The 19,291-nt window shown below is 42.8% G+C and overlaps 1 protein-coding gene across 1 annotated transcript in view; it reads left to right on the top strand.

The window, feature by feature from the left end:
* LOC114028489 (actin-3-like) overlaps positions 1–8,579 on the top strand; it is a 122,596-nt gene extending 114,017 nt beyond the window's left edge. The window contains exons 2-3 of the mRNA XM_027842747.1: positions 2,770–3,168; positions 7,827–8,579. Of these exons, the coding sequence (XP_027698548.1) occupies positions 2,770–3,168; positions 7,827–8,579 (1,152 nt within the window). The remainder of the gene's footprint in view (positions 1–2,769; positions 3,169–7,826) is intronic.
* Positions 8,580–19,291: the final 10,712 nt, after the last annotated feature.

Below are 19,291 nucleotides of genomic sequence, written 5' to 3'. Positions count from 1 at the left end.
GGAGAACACTAGTAACTGTCACTTGTATGATGCATCAAAGTCTTGAACAGAAGCACTTTGATTGCTTGCTCATTTGAGCTTCCCATCAACTTTGCAAGGGAGGTACCATATACGGTCTTATCATCTCTTTATAAACAGGGAAACTGAGATTCTAATAATTTACCACTAGTGCCACAGCTTGAGTATTGAGGCTAGATTTGAACCCAGGCACTTGGGGGCCATGCAATACAGACATATGTTGTTGGAACTGGGAATGATTAGTCTAGGGAAGAAAAAGCTTGGGGAGGGACACAATTAGTTCATAGTCTCCAGGATACTGAGCTAGAAGAAATGAGTATATAAATTTTGTCTTCCTCTTGATATAAGGAATATATTTCTGACCCCTGGAGTTGTCTTGTAAGGGAAAGAACTGGAGAAATGGACTGGAGAACTTTCTCTCTATCAGGTGAAAGCTGCTCAGATTGAGATGAATGAGCATTCTTCACGGAGAAAACTGGAGCTGGCAACATCTAAGCTGTCATCTGGTATAACCTCTACCTGAGCAAAAACCCCTTAGGACATTCAATGGGATTTGGAGGAGTTCACCCAGGAGAATAGGCTTGGGGGTATTTTATCAGGTTTCCTCAGTTCCACTTCTCCCATTCCTCCAGTTCCTGAGCCGAGTTTCCTATTCTCAGGGTCAGAGAGTAAATATCTGCGTCTAGGAAGCATTCCATCATGGTATGATATAGTGGGCAGCTCTCAGTACATCTGAATGTCCTGTGATTTTATGGCCAGTGAAGGCTCCTCACTCACGCCTAGAGAAATAGAATTATTTCCTCACATCTGGTCCCCTGTGTCTCTAATTCTAGCTGTCTTAGTTCCCTGGAACTCATAGCCCAGCAATGGAATGAATGAATGAAGCATCCACTAAGAGTTTGCTATGTGCAATGCACTGTGGCAAGTGTTAGAGATACAAATAGAACAGTAAGGTAGATCCTGCTTTCCAGAAGGAGCTGGCTAGAGCTGGCTAGAGAAGGGGGAAGGCTTAGGAAGAGACATAATTGGTTTGACAGGTCCTCGTATGGAAGGGGGATTAGGCTTAGTTTGGGGTTCTAGAGTCTTGAACTAGAAGAATTGAGTGTACAAACAGCTTGATTTTTACTTGTTATAAAAAAAAAATCTTCCCAACCCCTGGATCCAGGGATGCATTGATAAATGATTAACATCTGACTCTCAGAAAAACAGTGTACACACAATACACGTTTGTGTTTAATCTACATTATTAAAATTTTCTCTTACTTTCTTAAGCCTAGCTAATCAACACAACAAAAAAAAATCAAGCTCTCATTTGAAGTATTTGCTGATTTCCACAGTATAAATGCTCACACTGAAAATTTAACCATCAGCTCTTGGGTAGGCATGAGCTGGCTCCAGCACCCCTCTGCCCAGAATTGGTCACTAGCAACAAGAACTTCATCAATGGAGAATGCAGCTAGGTGTCACAGTCAATAAAGACTAGGCCTTGAGTTGACCTGAGTTCAAATCCAGGCTCTGACATTTATTGGCTGTGTGATCCAGGACAAGTCAATTAGCCTCAGTTTGCCTCAGTTTCCTTAACTGTAATGTAGGAATAATAACAGCATCTACCTTTCAGAGTTGTTGTGAGGATAAAATGATATATTGCAAAATACTTAGCATACTACCTGGCACATAGTTATGATGATGATGATGATGATGATGTTATTATTAGAGTGTATATCAACTAACTGGTCTCTAGGTTGAATTTGAGCTTAAACTAACAGATGTGATCTTGAGAAAGTTGTGATGGACAAATCTTTGTCCTGAGAATTAGGAAACAAAGAAGGTAACTATTGAACCACCTTTCTCTGTGGCCAGAGCCGAATGACATTCCTCCCAGGCTCTTAGCTTTCTCATAGTCATACACATTCTAGTTGCCAGGTTTGATCTGGTTATCTCAATGGTTGGAATCTGATGCTAAATATAAAGAAATGAGAGAAGGCAGAAACCATTTATCAGGATGTGCCAAGCAGGTCGAAGTTCTATGTTTGAGGACCTTATAGATGTACTCTGTTCCTGAGATGAATCTGTGTACATTAGATGCCATATGTAGAAGATGATAAGCTTTTGTGGATGAACATCAATACAAATCACTTCCCACCTAGCCCAGTGGTCTTGAAGCTTGCCTTTCCTTTTCCTCACTTCCTCATGCCTATGTGACGCCATAATCCTAGAGGAAGTTAGTATCTGGAGCTGGCTTGCTAGATGACTACATGCAAATGATTTCCTGTCCATTCCCTTACCTTTAAAAACAGGGCTGCCACTTTAGGTAGGATTGCTCAGTAGGCTGGTAACATGGGAACTCACCTAGCCTAGTTGGTTATTCTCTAAAAGAGACAGATAGGATATCACTGGGGGGAGGTTATTTAGAGCTTCTTATCAAACCCACCTCTCCTTCTAGAGTAGGAAGTGGGCCCAGAGAGGGTAAGAGATATGTCCAAGCTTACATGGATGGAAGTAGTAAAGCCAAAATTCCATTCTAAGTAAACTGGCTCTCAAGCACAGTGTTCTATCCCAGCAGGCTTCATGTGAAATTGCTAAAGGTGTCCTTGGATGGATTAGGGAAAGATCCTCCTTCCCCATTCCATTTCCAGTTCTGATGTTTTCCTAAACTCCAAGTGGTTCATGTTTGCTGAGGGTTCAGGTTTTTCTCTTCTGTTTGTTATCCTTCAAAGTTCCAGGTCATACCCTCCGTGCCTGCTCCCACAGATACCTACCTCTTCCCTCATTGGCTCCATCTTTATCTTCCTGATGGAAGAAGTTTCTATAGTCTTTGACATTGGCAGTGACTGGTGTAGAAGTGGTCCAGGAGGAAGAAACAACCCAACATTAGCAGTTCCTACAGTCATCGGGTACCAGGCCTACCCAGAGAACCCAGGACCAAGTAATCCCAAGAAAAGGAAAATTGTAGGTTTTAGTAACTTGCACCTACTCAAGCAGATACCTACTGAGTTTCCTATCCAACGAGGCCAAATCACAAACTGGGATGCCATAGAGGCTGTTTTGAAATATAGCTATGATCGCCTTGGGATCAAGACTGAGAACCATCCTGTACTGCTAACGGGATTTCTATCAAATCCTGTGAAAGACCGGGAGAAGCTGGTGGAGGTAAGATGGTATCTTCCTCGTATGATTCCCCTTCCCCTTGTTTTTTTGCATTGCTGAAGTTTGCTATGTTAGCCCTATAGCTAAAAATTTATCTTCCCTATGCTATGCATAGTCCCCTAGTCAGAAATGACCTTAGGAAATACACAATATGAGACTTCTTTCCTCTGCCATCTTAAGATGCCCAGAGGCAGCTGCCCTTGGGATGCTGAGATCAGGGGCCAAGAAAGCAAGGTCATTGAGTGAGGAGAAGATGAACCAGAATGGAAAAGATGAGGCTGACTATTGAGTGGATAGAAGAGGCTTGAGAGTTTCTGGTGGAGAGCAGAAACAAGTTAATTCAACAAACATGTTTTGTTGTCTCTTGTTTTTCTACTAGTCATTTCCCTTTCATTACAGCCTCCTCTCTGAACGCTTCCTCTTAACAATGAAAACATTTAAACAAAACCAGTGGACACAGTGACAGTGTCTGGTGGCATATACCATATTCAACCTCCCTGCGTGGAGGCAGGTTTCTGCCCTTATTATGGCTTTGGGTCTGAATTTGTTCCTTTGAAAACACCAGAGTCCAACAGCCTTTGCAGTGCCATTGTTTCCATTATTCAGCAAACACAAAGAGTCTATGCTATGCCCAGCATTGTGGATACTACCATAGAGAAAACCAGGCCCTTTTCTCAGGGAGCTTACAATGGAATAATGAAGAAAGACCTTTTTATAAATAGCTACAATGCACAGAGGAGTGAGGTGTGAGGGCAGATCTGAGAAAGGGCTATGGCTGATTTGACAACAGCTTGGCAGGGCTGGGGGGGATATTGAAAATAAAGGAGAGGAGGATGGTCAGGCAAAGTTTCCTGGGACAGACAGCACCTAAGTTGGCCACCAGAGGAAGGGAGGGATCACTTGGATCACTTTGTCTAGGCCTGTTTCCTCCCATCAATAATGAGGAAATTGGACCAATGGAGCTCTTTCACATTACCTCCTATTTTCTTCTGTGGCTCCTTGAATACAGGAAGGGTTTGAGATTTTGTTATTATAGGATTCCCTTTAATGCAGATCTCAACCTATTTGTATGTAATTTCTGCCTGTCTCAGATCAACTCCTCTGGGGTTGAATGGCTTGTTGAGGATCACTCAGCTAATTGGTATCAGAAGTGGAGTTTGAATTCAGGCCCAGAGCTTGGATCACTACCCTACAGTGCCTTAACCATATCTCTAATGTCTCTGACATACTGAAGAGGATTGCCATTGAATGTGGTGTTGTAAGCAGAACCCCCAGAGTTAGCTTGGGAAAGCCCTTTGAAGGATAGGAGCACAGATAATCCTAATGTATCTTTCTTTGAGACATTTCTCTGTCTCTTTTGGATTTGAAGTCAGAGGACCTGGATTGAAATCCTTTCCCCACTCTCATTTTGGTGACTTAACTACCTTTATAACCCTTCACTTCTCTGTGTTTAAGTTCCTTCACCTGCAAAATGAGCTTTCCTTAACATCTCTAACATTTTTCCCAGCTCTTAATCAATAAAGTTATCTTAAATTATTTAAGTTTTAGTATAGATAGAAAATATTTTCATATTTTGATTCCTGGATGATTGATCTCTAACAATTGGTGAAGTTGTTTGTCTATCAGAAAACACTTATTAAGTATTTGTTGTATACGAGGACTGTACTAAGGGGTGGAGATACAAAGGATAGATGGCAATTTGATTTTTTTGGGAACTTAAGTTCTCTTCAGGGAGACATACACAAATAAGTATGTACAGAATAAAGAGAAGGTAGTTAGAAAGGGAGAGCTTAATAGTTGGTGAGGGAGAGGGACTCAGAGAAGGTGGTATATGAGTTGCATCTCAAATGAAGAGTGAGATTTTTTGAGGTAGAGGAGAGGAAGGAGTACATCCCAAGCATGAGGCATAGCCAATGCAAAGGCATGGAGATTGGAGATAGAGTTCTATGAGGAACAAAGAAAAGATCAGGGTTAACTGGACCATAGAGTGCAGGAAGGAGAGTAATATATAGTGAGGGTGGAAAGATAGATTGACTCTAAAGTTCCCAATATAGGCAAAAGAGTCATTGAAGTATATCATCTAAAGGAGTGACATAGTCAAACTTGGGTTTAAGAAAAATATCTTTGGTAGTTGAATGCAGGATAGATTAGGCTGGAGAGAGATATGAGTCAGGGAGACCGATTAGGAGACTATCGAAATAGTCCAGGGAGAGGTGATGAGGGCCTGATTGTGGCCATGTAAGTGAGAGATATTATGGAAGTCCATGTGATAGTATTAGGCAACTGATTGGATATACAGGGTGAAGGAGAGTGAGGAGATAAGAATAATGTCAAGGTTACAAATTCAGGATACTGGAAGAATAGTGTTATTCTTGACAGAAATGGGGAAGTTTGGTAGAGGGGAGGATCTTAGAGAAAAGATAATGGGCTCTGTTTGAGGCAGATTGAATTTCAGATATGTCTGGGACATCCAGTTTGAAATGTCCAAGGAGGAGGTGAGCTGGCCAGTCAGGAGAGAGATTGGGTCTGGATATATACATCTGGGAGTCATCTGGATGGAAATGATAGTTAAACTCATGGGAACTGATGAGGTCACCAAGTGAGAGAGTATAGAGAAAGAAGAGGAGGCCAAGGACAGGACCTTGGAGAGCACTTACAGTTAGGGGGTATGATATAGACAATGATCCAGCAAAGGAGACTGAGGGGAGGTCTATCGAGTAAAAAGGGAGTCATCAGATAGGAGCATCATGAAAACTCAGAGACAAGAGCACCCAGAAGGAGAGAGGGGAGTCAACAGGAACTCCCATTTCCATATCTCTTGTGGGGTAGAGGAGGGAGCCTTTGCAAAAAAAAAAAGTCTAAGATACATTGTGCAAAGGTTTATTCCCATTTTACAGATAATGAAATGAATGCTCAGAGAAGACGAGTACAATTAGTAAAAGTTACAGCTGGAAATTGAACCCAGATTCTTTGACCAGGACTCTTGATTTCAATTTAAAAATTTTTATTAAACACCTAGTAGGTGCTAGGCATTGGTCCAGGGACTAGGAATGCAAAGACAATGAGTCTTCATCCTCAAGGAGCTTCCATTCTTCTGAGCTGGGATAGAGGAAGAAATATACACATACTATACACACACACACACACACACACACACTCTCTTATGGACATTCATACATGTATGTAAACATGAGTGCATGTGTGTGTATGTGTGTGTATGTGGGCCAGCTAAACTTGTCAGTGAGTTCAGATTCTACAAGGAAGGAGAGATACCTAGAAGTTCTGACCACTACAATGATTTATTAGCCTTGCAAGGGGAGTTACAGGAATGGGCTAGACTGGGCAGTCCTATCCAGTGGCTCAACTAGGTACACAGATAGACTTACATAAGCAGTATTCAAGGGTAGGGTATGGGGTGGTGGTCTATGAAGAGCCCCCTCATTTCCATCAAGTCAAAAAGAACCTTCTCCCCTTGTACCATAGTGTTGAGTTCTCTCCAGGTAGAGAACAGCCCTGTGCTTGTCAGGGGCTTATCAGGAGAGGCACAGCCCCAGAGGTCCCACTGATGGATTTTTCAAATGAAGCCAACATTCCTACCAGGCCCCGTATCTCTAGAGGTGAGGGTCCAGACCATTAGTCTAAGGTTTGCTTCCTCCTCAATGCATGTATGTGTGTATATGTATGTGTATACTCTCCCCAGAGTCTTAATATACATATGTACACACACGTGTGTATGTATACATGCACACAAGTAGTGTATATACGTGTCTAAAATTACACTAAGATCTTTGGAACATCCTGTATATTACATATATATAACAATATAAATAATACATGTGTGTGTATATATACATATTTATCTATATATATGTAAACATACACACATATCTATAATGAGCAGCTACAAAATGAATACATAGCAATTTCTTGGTGATAGAAGAAAAGCTTGGAGGATCAGAAAAGGTCTCTTTAAAATTTGGTGTTAGAGGGGCAGCTAGGTGGTGCAGTGAATAGAGCTCTGGTCTTGGAGTCAGGAGGACCTGAGTTCAAATCCAGCCTCAGACACTTAATACTTACCAGCTGTGTGATTCTGGGCAAGTCACTTAACCCCGATTGCCTCAGAAAAAAAAAAAAGTTGGTGTTAGAGTTAATCCTTAAAGGAGACTTGAGGCTCCAAGAAAGGAAGGGAATAAATTCCAGGAAAGGAGATGGTAGCTTATACAAAGGCAGAAAGGTTGGGATGTCACTTTGGGGAAATATTAAGCTCACCAGTTTGACAGGAAAGGCAAGTACATGAGGGTAAATAATATAAGATTGGACTGGAAAGATGATTAAAGCCAAGAAAAAAGTGATTTCCCTTTGACCATGGGTGGGGGGGGGGATCCTATCTGGCAACATTTCTTGCATGGTTTGAGCCTTTGAACTCCATCCTGTGGCATGGGCTCTTAGGGATGGCAGTCAGGTCATCAGTCAAACAAGCATTTATTAAGAACTTAGGATGTGCCGGGCACTCTATTAAGGACTGATGGTACAAAGAAAGACAAAATCCCATAAGAGCCCTGCCCTCGGGGAGCTCTCAGTCTACTTGGTAGGGGTGGGGTGGGGATATGCTCAGACCTTTCTCAGACCCATGACTGGTGTTGATTTTTTTCTTTCTCCAGATAATGATGGAGACTTTTCAAGTTCCATCTTTGTACATTGGCAACCATGCTGAGCTTTGTCTTTTTGGCTCGGGGTTTTTGACTGGATTGGTCTTACACTCTGGGTCTGGTGTCACCTCTATCACACCTGTTTGCAATGGCAGAGTCAAGAATTTATCCAACAAGATTTTTGAGATGGCTGGGCTAGATGTCAGCTTATTACTACATAAGGCTCTATTTAAGAAAGAGATGAACTTGGTCAGCATATCCCAGCGGTATGATATGGACTTAGCTAAGGAGAGGTTATGCTATGTAAGCAAACATCCTAATCAGAAAGAATCTGTCATTGACCCAATGTCCAATGTCCCTGGAGTGATTGTCCTCCCTGATGGGAAAATCATCACCCTGTCCAAGGAACTGCGTACCTATCCTGATATGTTCTTCTGGACCCCCCAGCATGATGTGCCAAATTTGGACTTATGCTCAGAAGTTATTGATACAGTCATGAAGTGTGCTTCAGAAGAGCAGGCCACCCTCTTCTCTCATGTGGTCCTCTCTGGGGGCAATACCCTCTTCTCTGGCTTCCCAGAGCGCCTTCTCTGGGAGCTGAATGCCATCAGACCCCACTGGGTCCCATCTGAGGTTGTGTCCCGGCCAAATCGGATCTACCTCTCATGGTTGGGAGGATCCATCTTGTCCTGCCTGTCAACCTTCAACACCCAGTGCTTGACCAACAAGGAATACCAAGAAACAGCACAATATGTTGCCCTTTAGGGAAAGGGCCATCGGAAGATTTCCTTTCTATTGGGATAGATTGATGGCCAATGACTGTCTGAGCATGGGAAAAACTTGGTCCTTAAGGAAAGCATCTTCTACAGTTATAACATGAGGGACTGGAGGGATTGTTGCTGTGTTCTAGGGTTCTAGATATGGAGTTCCTTTTATTCCCCTGCAATGGACTTCCAATTTGGGGATGCAGGAAAGAATGCTGTGGGTGAATAGTTGTGAGCAGTAGCTTCTTCAGGCTGCCTTCTTTGGGGGGGGCTGTAAGGGACAGAGTTGAGATCAGGCACAGTTGCTACTAGATAATTAGTCTGGTCCTCCCTGCATCCTGGCTTCAGAATGAGTTCTGAGGTCCTCTGTTGGGGGCAGGTACTTCCAATCTCTACTCAAACTGGGGCCATTATATCTTTTGGTAAGGGAATTTGGCAACAGAATGACTCTTACATGACTTAGAAGGTTTGGGGTGGCTGGGTTCTTCAGAGAACTCCATCCCCTTCCTGAGACAGGCTCTTGGTTCATTTCCCTGCATCCTTCTCTCTTTCTCTTCCCCCCCCGCAAGCCCCGAATCCCCTCAGAAAATAAGCATGTAGATGTTCAGCCCTCTAGAGCAAATCCTCTGCTGGCAAAATTGATTTTTTTCAGATGTTTGTCAGTGCCTCAGTCTGGCAGATTGTGGTCAGTCTGCAGAAGTTCGTGTTCTCTTGGGATGCACTGTTTGGATTGTGTGTACCCTTATGGGGGTGGGGAGGAAGATCAGCACCTCCATAGCTAAGGGGTTTCAGTAGATGTTTGATGTCCAGTTTGAGGAGGAGGTTTGGGCTTGAGGTGCCGATACTTACAGCTCTCCCATATTGCCATGGAAAAGAATGATTGTTCTGGAGCCCATGCTCTGGGCTGTGAATCTGGCAGTGTCGTGCACATAGCTAGGTTAGCCCTTGCCCAGCCTTGACAGGGGAGCTGTCCAGTTCTGAAATGCATTCTTTTAATTGTATATGAAAACCCAATAAACTTGAAAGCATTGTGATGATGGCTTAGGTGGTGAGGAAGGGGAAAGTGGGGAGTATTTATAGAATGCTGCCTGGGAGAGTGGGGTACCTATAATGGTGGTGGTCGTGGGGTGCCAGCCCTGGAGCACGAGGACTGGTGAAGGATGAGAGAGGACAAGCCATTGGGCATCTTATGATCCCATGACTGTACACAGCTCTACACAATTTTAGTCCCACACAGATCTGGTCATGTCACTTTTCTGCTAAAGAACAAAACAAAACAAACAAGATAAAACTATGGTACCTATTGCCAACCAAGTTCAAAGTTTCTTGCTGTGTAGGACCTCTGGGTGGTTACAACACATGCCTGAAAAAGAAACTCATTGAGTGTGTATTCAGCAAGCACTCATCTGGCTTCAAATTCCCAATGAGGGATAACCGACTAACTACTGAGGCAGTTCAGTCCACTTTAGGATAACTCTCTCAGGCTTAGGAATTTTTTCTGACTTCAAACCTAAAATCCTCTTCTCTGCAAGGTCCACATATTTCTCCCAGTTTTACCCTCTGTGGCCAGGCAGAAACAACCTAATCCCTCAGACTAGTCTCAAAGCCAGAACTCCAGACTTTTGAAGACAGTTATTTCCCTCCCTCCTCCTCTTTTCTCTTCTGGATGAACAGTCCTCATCTAGTCAAAAAGCAATTATTAAGCACCTACCACATTTCAGACACTGGAGATCCAACTACCAAAGAAAGAAAAGGTAAGAACAGAAACAATCTATGCTTTCCAGGAGTTTACATTTTATTGGGGGATGAAAACAAATCTAAGGGAGGGAGAGCTTTAGCAGTTGGGAGAGGGAGTCAGAAAAGACTTCAGGGAAAAGGTGATGTTTGAACCGAAGGAAAAGGAGTCCATGAGGTACAAATGAGGGGGGAATGCATTGTTGGCATGTGGGATGGTCAGTTCCAAGGCAAGGAAGTAGAAGTTGGAGTGTTATGTGTGAGGAACAGAGAGATGGGCAATTTGATTGGACCATAGAGTACTGGTAGCAGGGGATAATAAATAATGAAGTGGAGAAGAGAGATTGGGGCTGTGCTGTAAAAGTGTTTAGGAGCCAGAGGAGTTTCTATATATTCTGAAGGCAACATGGAGCCACTTATATTGAGTATGACAGTGACATGGTTAGATCTGTGCTTAAGGACAATCACTTGAGCATCTATGTGTAGATTGAATTACAGTGGGGAAAGATGAGTAGAGAGATCAATCAGGAGGCTCTTTCAGAACTCTAGGTGAGAAGTGATGAGGACTAGGATGAGGTCTGTGGTAGTGGAGAGAATGGGATTGGAAATATGTTGTAAAAGTAGAAATGGCAAGATTTGGCAACTGACTAGTTGTGTTGTATGAGAGAGTGTGAGGAATGGAAGGGAATATTACGGTGGTGAACCTGGAAGAATAGTGATGCTTTTGACAGTAATAACAAAGGTTGGAAGAGGAATGGGTTTGGGAAGAAGGTTGTGTTCTCTTTTAGACATGTTGAGTTTGATATGGGTCTTGGGTATCCATTTTGAAATGTCTAGCAGGCCAATAGTGATGCAGAACTAAAACTCAGGAGAAAGATGGGGGCTAGATATATAGATCTGGGAGTCACCCAGAGATGATAGTTAAACCTATGAGAGCTTATGAGGTCACAAAGTGATATACATTCTGATTGGTAGGAGAGGAGAAATAGCATGCAAGTAACCAGGTTCACATAAGATACATACAAAGTGAAGGGAGGGGAAGAGGAGAGAGATGGGGAGAGGGTCCCAGGACAGAGTATTGAACACAGTCACTGGTAAAATGATATGGGTGATAATTTGGCAAAGGAAACTGAAAAGGGCCAGTTAGGCAGGTAGAAGGAGACCTACAAAAATGTAGTATAATGAAAATCCAGAGAGTAGAGAGTATTTAAGAGGAGAGAGTGGTTAAAAGAGTCAAGTGTAGCAGAGAGGTCAAGAAAAATGAAGACTGAGAAAAACACATCAGATTTGGCAGTTAAGAGAACGTTGGTAACTTTGGAGAGGGCAGTTTCAGTTGAGTTTTGAGATTGGAAGCCAGATTGCAAAAGGTTGAGGAGTGAATGAGCAGAGAAGAAGCAGAGGCTGCAAGTATAGACAGCTTTTTTAGAAGTATGTCTGCAAAAGGTTGGAGAAGTGATAGCTTGAAAGGATGATAGGGTCTAGTGAAGGTTTTTTTTTCCAATGGAAAGACTCAGGCATGTTGGAAGAACCAATGGATAGGGAGAGAGCACATTTATTAAATACCTGCTATGTGCTAGGCACTTTGCTAAGTACTTTATAAATATTATCTCATTTCATTTTTACCACAACCTTGTGAGGTGGATACTATTGTTATGACTCCCATTTTACGGCTGGGGAAAAAGGGGGAGAGAGAGGTTAAAATGACTTTCTCAGGATCACACAACCTGTAAGTGTCTGAAGCGATTTGAACTTCGGTCTTCCTGAGCTTCTAGTCTAGTGCTCTATCTACTCCATTATTTAGTTGCCTTTTTTGAAGATTGGAGAGAGGAGAGTGATGAGGTCAATCTGCTTGGCACATAGTAAATGATTAATAAATACTGACTGATTAATCCAAGAAATGGGAGAAGATGAGATCAAAGGCACATATGGAAGGAGTGACCTTGGCAAGGAGAAGGGTTACCTCATCATCAGAAAGATTGTGGGACAGAGTAGGGTACAGGAGGTTTTGAGAAGAGGTGAAAGGAGAGACCATGACTCCAATTTTCTTGCTTCCTTCAACTAATCCTTGTGTGGCACGAAATCCAGGCTCTTACTCAGCCTAGTTGCCCTTTTCTTCAGCTTATCAAATGGACTTCCTAAAATGTGCCCAGAACTGAATTGAAAAGAGTAGAAAGTTAAGGTCAGAACCTTAGGGAACACTCGGGGTCAGGAGAATTGGCAGCATGGACCATTCCTCTTCTACAAGACAACCATCCAAATACTTCAAGACCAATATCACATTCTTTTCTATTCTCACCCTAACTCAGTGTATCTCTGCACCAGCCCCAGTTCCCCAAAGGGCCAATTACATGATTTTAGGCTCCTACCCATTTCAGACTCTTCCCTTTGGATAGGCTGGACAGACAACAACAATATTCATACGTGTCATCATTCAACGGAAGCCACCCTCTCCAAAGTTACCAACCATCTCTCAATCACCCAATTGAATGACCTTTTCTCAATCCTCTTCTTTCTTGACCTTGATCTCTCTGTAGAGTGATAGTGTCAATCATCATATCCCCCTTGATAAGCTCTTACCTAGATTTTCTTGACATTGTCCTCTCACCTTATCTGCTTATCTGATCTCTCTTCCTCTGTCTCTATCCAGGTTATATCTCCAACTGTGGGTATCCCCACATATCTGTCCTGAGTCCCCTTCTCTTCTACCTCTATACTAGTGGTTCTCAACCCAGGGTCTGTTGGGAGTCCATGAGTAGACTTCAGCAGATATGTGAATTTGGATGGGGAAATTACATCTTTAGTTTTACCATCCTCTAACATTGAACTTGGAGTCAGGAAGACCTGGGTTTAAATCTTGCCTCAGGGACTTACTAGTCATGTGACCTTGGGCAGTTATTTAACCTCTCTCAGCCTTGGTTACTTCATCTGTAAAATGGAGATAATGATAGCACCTACCTCAAGGTGGTTATGAGGCTCAAATGAGCTGCTATATGTAAAGCACTTTGCAAACTATAAAGCTGGCCATTATTGCTGTTCTTGTTATTGATGAATTTAAAAAAAATTTTTTGAGGAAGGGTCCATAAGTTTTTTAGACTACCAAAGGAATCTGTGGCATACAAAAAAGGTTAAGAACTGTTTGCTCTATACTATCTCAGTGATCTCATAGGTTCCTATGGATTCACTTTTTACCTCAGTGCAGATGATTCCCAGGTCTAAATAGCCATAATCTTTCTCCTGAGCTCTGGTCCTACACTGCCAACTGCCTTGGACTTCTCACACTGGAAGTCCTATAAGTATCTCAAACTCAACATATTCTAAATTGAACATCACTGCCTAAGGCACTGTCTACTAGTCACTGAGGCTCACAGCTTTATCATCATGCTTAATTTATCACTTCCACCCCACATATCTAATTTGATGTCAAATGTTGTAGTTTTTACCTTTCCAACATCTCTCGTTCCCTTCTCACCATTCACATAGCCACCATCTTGGTAGAGACCCTTTTCACCTAATACCTGGGCTGATTTAAGACTCTTTTGGTTAGTGTTCCTTCCTCAAGCCTCTTCTTACTCCAGTTCATCCTCTACTCAGCTGCCAAGGTGATTTTTCCTAAAGTGTAGGTCAACTCAATAAACTCCTTTGGCTCCCGATTACCTCCCAGATCAAATATAAAATCCTCTGTTTGACTTTTATGTCCCATCACAACCTTGTTCCTTCCTGCCCTCCCAGTATTCTCATCCTTTACTTCCATCTACATACTACAGGATCCAGCCACTGGCCCTGCTGTTCCTTGAGCACAGTGCTTTATCTCTAGATTACACAGTTTTTCACTGGCTGTCCCCCAAGTCTGGACTACAATGCTTCCTGACTTTCCTTAAGACTCAGCTTAAGTATCACCTTCTCCAAGAGGCCTTTTAGGGTCCCCTCTCAAACCTGGGACTTTCTTTCTGAGATTATTCTCTATTTACCCTGTGTATATCTTGTTGTTCGTCCTTCATTTTCAAAGAGGAACAATGACATCACAATGTTGGGGTTACGGTATGGTAAGTTCAGCTGGGGCTGATCAGTTCAATATGGTTCAGAAGGCTCTACCACAGGTCAGACACGAATAGTCCACATGAACGTTTGGGGTGGAGATGTCTCTAAATTGGTGCATCTAGCATTTCTTTTGAGCTACTGCAATTCTGCTTTGCTCATAGAGCACTTCTTTGATGTGGCCATGCCATACTGGGTGGTCCTGTGCCAGCGTGTCCTATGTCATGCAATCGATTCCCCAGTTCTTCAGAGAGACCTTGAGAGTGTCCTTGTATCACTTCTTCTGAGTGCTTACTTTATGCAAATATATATATATCTTGTATATTTGAGGTAGTTTGCATATTATCTCCCCCATTAGATTGTAGGCACTGTGAGGGCAGGGACTGTATTTTTTTTTCCTTTCTCAGTATCTCCAGCACTTAGCATGGTGCCTGGAACATAGTACACACTTACTAAATGTGTGTTACCTAACTAAATGCCATACTGAGTGTATTCCTTCCACTCTGGAAGGGAACAGTAGAATAGCACACATTTTATTTTTTTAAAAATATTTGTATTAATTTATTTTGATTTATCAACAATCACTTCCATAAGCTTTTGAGTTTAAAATTTTTTCTCCCCCTCCCGCCCCCCCTCCCCAAGACAGCACACAATCTGATATAGGCTTTACATATACATTCCTGTTAAACATATTTTCACATTAGTCATGTTGTAAGGAAGAATTAGAACCAATAGGAGGAACCACAAGAAAGAGGAAATAAAACAATAAAAAAAGGCAAATAGTATGTTTTGATCTGCGTTCAAACTCCATAGTTCTTTCTCTGGATGTGGATAGTATTATCCATCATAAGACTTTTGGAGATGTGTTAGATCCTTGCATTGCTGAGAAGGGCTAAGTCTATCGATATTAGTCATTGTACAATGTGGCTGTTACTGTGTACAAGGTTCTCCTGGTTCTGCTCACTTCACTCAGCATCAGTCCATACAAGTCTTTCCAGGTTTTTCTGAAGTCAGCCAGCTCATCATTTCTTATAGCATGATAGTATTCCATTACATTCATGTACCACAACTTGTTCAGCCATTCCCCAATTGATGAGCATCCCCTCAATTTCTAATTCTTTTCCACCACAGAAAGAGCTGCTATAAATATTTTTGTACATGTGGGTCCTTTTACCATTTTTGTGGTCTCTTTGGCATACAACCCTAGAAGTGAATAGCATACATTTTAATGTTTACTCTAAACCCTTTTCAGATTAGTATAACATATAGTGTGTTGGACTCTGAATCAGAAAGATCTGTTTTTGACAGTAATTGTGAAAAAGGCTCATCTTCATGAGTTCAAATCCTGCCTCAGATAGTTACTAGCTGTGTGACCCTGGCCAAGTCACTTAACCCCATTTGCCTCAGTTTCCTCATCTATAAAATGAGCTGGAGAAGGAAATGGCAAACTATTCCAGTATTTTTGCCAAGAAATCCACAAATGGGGTCACAGAGTTGGACACAACTGAAAAAAAATGACTCAACAGTGAGATCCTAAGCAAGTCACTTACCTTCCCTGAGTATCAAGACTTAGTAATTGAGTTACAGAGGGCTTAATTGATTGGTGTTGGTAGACAAAATGGATCTGTCCAGTGTCCCCTGAGCTACTCTTGGGAGACAAGTGTGCAAAAATTACGTATGGTCAATTTCCCAGATAAAAAAGCTGAGGTTTAGAAAGAGTGATAGGCTTAGCTAAGAAGTGCCTGAGTCAGCTTAGATTCAAATTTAGACCTGTTGACTTCAAGTCGAAGACAAAATAACTGGCAAGATGTGGACTGGACCTGTGTCTTCCTAGGACCATTTCTCCTCTTCATTCCCCCCTTCCTTTTTTAAGCTCTGAGGAAATGTAACAGAAGAACACTCTCTCATTTATTCAAAAGACAATGTTTTGCTCAAGCATCAAGACTAACTGCCTGGTATATAATTATGAACTTTTATTCCTCCCCCCCAAAAAACCCCAAAACATCTTTTACAAACTTCCTCACCAAGTAACATCTCTTTCTTTCTCCCCTTTGCTGCTCCAATTAAATAAAAATAGCAGCTCAGTATTGCTTTTCCGGGCCCATCAAGTTAGCAGAGATCTGACGGCAGGCCAGGGCCAGCGGGGTAGAGAGTGGTGCCCAGAAGATGCCCAGCAGCCTGGCAGCTGAACAAAGCCAGAGCTGGCTTATCTTCTACGTGGGGGCCCCAGCTTCCTGCTGGGGTCAGCCAGGTGCAGGGGGGAGGGGAGGACTTGGCAGACGAGATGGGAGCTTGATGCTCTGCCTGCCAGCTGCCCAGGGCCTGGGGCAATTTGGTGCCTGCTGAGGGATGGGGGGTAGCCTTGCTTGGCTTTCTTCAAATTCTGGGTCCAGATGGTCAGGCGGGAAGCCTTGGAGAAAATCTGTTCCAATTGATCCTGTGAAGAAAGTCGACATCTCGTTGTGCCTTTATTTGTATTTCTCTACCCAGCTTCTGCTTATCTTATCCCCAGAAGACCAACTGCTTGGGGGGCGGGGTGGACCCTGGCTGCTTAATATGGTTTTCTGTAATGTGCTTTGCAAGAATAGATTTGTAAAGCACTGAACATTACATTAGGGAAAACCTTAGAACACAGGATGTCTGAGTTGTGAATGGTCTTAGAACTTGGAATGGCAGAGCTGGGAGGGCCCTTAGAACCCAGAATGGCAGAGCTGGGAGGGGCCCTAGAACACAGGATTCCAGAGCTGGAAGGGGCCTTGGAACACAGAGTTCCAGAGCTGGGAAGGGCCTTGGAACACAGGATTCCAGAGCTGGGAGGGGCCTTGGAACACAAGGTGTGAGAGCTGGAGGCTTAGTGTGTCAACAGCAATGGGCAAAGGGCTCCATTGCTCATCTGGTCTGGTTCTTCCTAAGACTTGGCTACCATTGGCATGGACTCTGGTGGTTTCTGCTATGGACACTGGTGCTTCTGACCTTTCAAAACTCATGAATTTGTAGCCCAGTCAGATCAGGAAAGACTAATCACAAAAGAAATAGGCATCATGTGCTCAGACATGTGTGGAGTCCAGGCTGGGTCTGGAAGTGGCTCACTGATGCTCCTTCCTGCACCTGTGGGCTTGTAGTCATACTTGCCTCACTACCAGGAAGGGAAAACACCAAAAAGGACAAGGCATGGGAAAACCAATCCTCTTGAATGCAGAGGTGGTTCTGGAATGCCTCTGGGTCCTTCTGGATCTGAATCTCCATAGTACAATCCTTGAGCCATTATCAACAAACACAGCATTCAATGTTGCTAGCCTGGCAGCAGGAAGAGAATGTCTACATGTTCTTCAAGGCTTGAGGTCCTTGCAGAGCAATCCCCCCATCACATAAGTCAATGAATATGCCCGTCCTCTATTTATAAAGAGAGAATGATTTCTGGTAAAAATAAAAACAATAAAAAATAAAGACAAAAAAAAATAAAGAACAGCTTAGCTACTTCAAGAGATCAACTTTCTGTTCAGGGAAAAATCTTAGCTCTCCCACAACAGAGACCTGGGGTTTTTACTCCTTGACTGTTCTCTGGGAACAAGGTATTGTACCAGTTGCGATGAATTTGTCTCATTTAAGAAGACCCTAAACCGTTGAAGGAGGATTTTGGTTAGATCCCTTCTTTTACCTAGTGGATGACTGTTGCTTTAAGGCCAACAGGCCAAGTGACCTGTTTCTTAGTGTAACATGTTGCCTGGGTGAATGTCCTGTCCTGAGGGATCATGAGTTCCATGAAAGCAAAACTCTGACCTCCTACTTCTTTCTCTCCCCTTATATCTTTCCTCACAGTTGAATCTCAACAAATATTTTGATTTTGGCATCTCAGATCTAGAAAAGACTGTGAAGCTGTTTGACCTTGAGTCTTTTTTTGGGGGGGGGTCATGGTGGTCAGTTTCCTCACCTGTTATATGAGAATGTTGTATAAGATAGATGCTAAGATCTCTTCCAGCTTTGGTTTTCTGTGTTCTAAGCCCCCCTCCAGCTCTGACCTTCTATGGATCAACAGTCTTACAGAATTATTGATGCTATGTTTTTATGCCATATTTATTTCCCATTACATATACCCCTCTCCCTCACTCTGGACCCATCTACTTTAACAAAGAATTAAAAAAGAAAGTGAAAAGATAAAACAGTTTAGGAAAACTAGCACATCTCCCAAGTTGGCCCTTGTAGGTAGCGTTCTGTGCCCATAGCCCCCCACTTCTGAAAAGAAGAGGAGGAAGGTATAGTCTCAGAGCTTTTCTTTAGGGTGAATATGGTCATTATAACTTCACATCGTTTAGTTTTGATTTTTTAGAATTGTGATTATTGATCTTCGTATCTACATTGGAGTAACTGTAGATATTACTTTTCTGATTCTACTGACTTGATTCTGAATTAGTTTATATGAGACATGTAATACATAGCAATATGTTATCTTCACGGATTCCTGACACCCTCTGTTCTAAGATCCTTCCCAGCCCTGACATTCTGTGTTCCAAGGGCCCTCCCAGCTCTGACATTCTGTGTTCCAAGGGCCCTCCCAGCTCTGACATTGTATTCTAAAGGCCCTCCCAACTCTGACATCCTGTGTTCTAAGGGCCTTCCCAGCTCTTACGTTCTGTCCAGGCTCTGACAGTTTATGATCTAAAGCACCTGTTGATTTCCTGTTTGCACCTGCATGCTGGGGAGGACTGCCCGGGGCAGCAGAAGCTGGGCCCCTATCCTCACATTAGTAGCCAAATCAGGGTTTATGGGATGTTGGACCCTTGACAGATCTGCTATTGCCAGAAGAATTTGTCCAGTGGCAGAGGGGTGGCCACAATCCTTGTTTAATTACTCCGAGACCTGTATTATAAATTCCATAATTCTACCTGGTCACAATATAACGAATTCTGAAGACTGCAGCTTCCACCTGGGAGCTGAGGGCCCAAC

Source organism: Vombatus ursinus, unplaced genomic scaffold (genome assembly GCF_900497805.2).
Source record: "Vombatus ursinus unplaced genomic scaffold, bare-nosed wombat genome assembly UNPS02014884.1, whole genome shotgun sequence".
Lineage (NCBI taxonomy): Eukaryota > Metazoa > Chordata > Mammalia > Diprotodontia > Vombatidae > Vombatus > Vombatus ursinus.
Note: the sequence above shows the minus strand (reverse complement) of the source record. Positions and strands in the feature narration are given on the sequence as shown.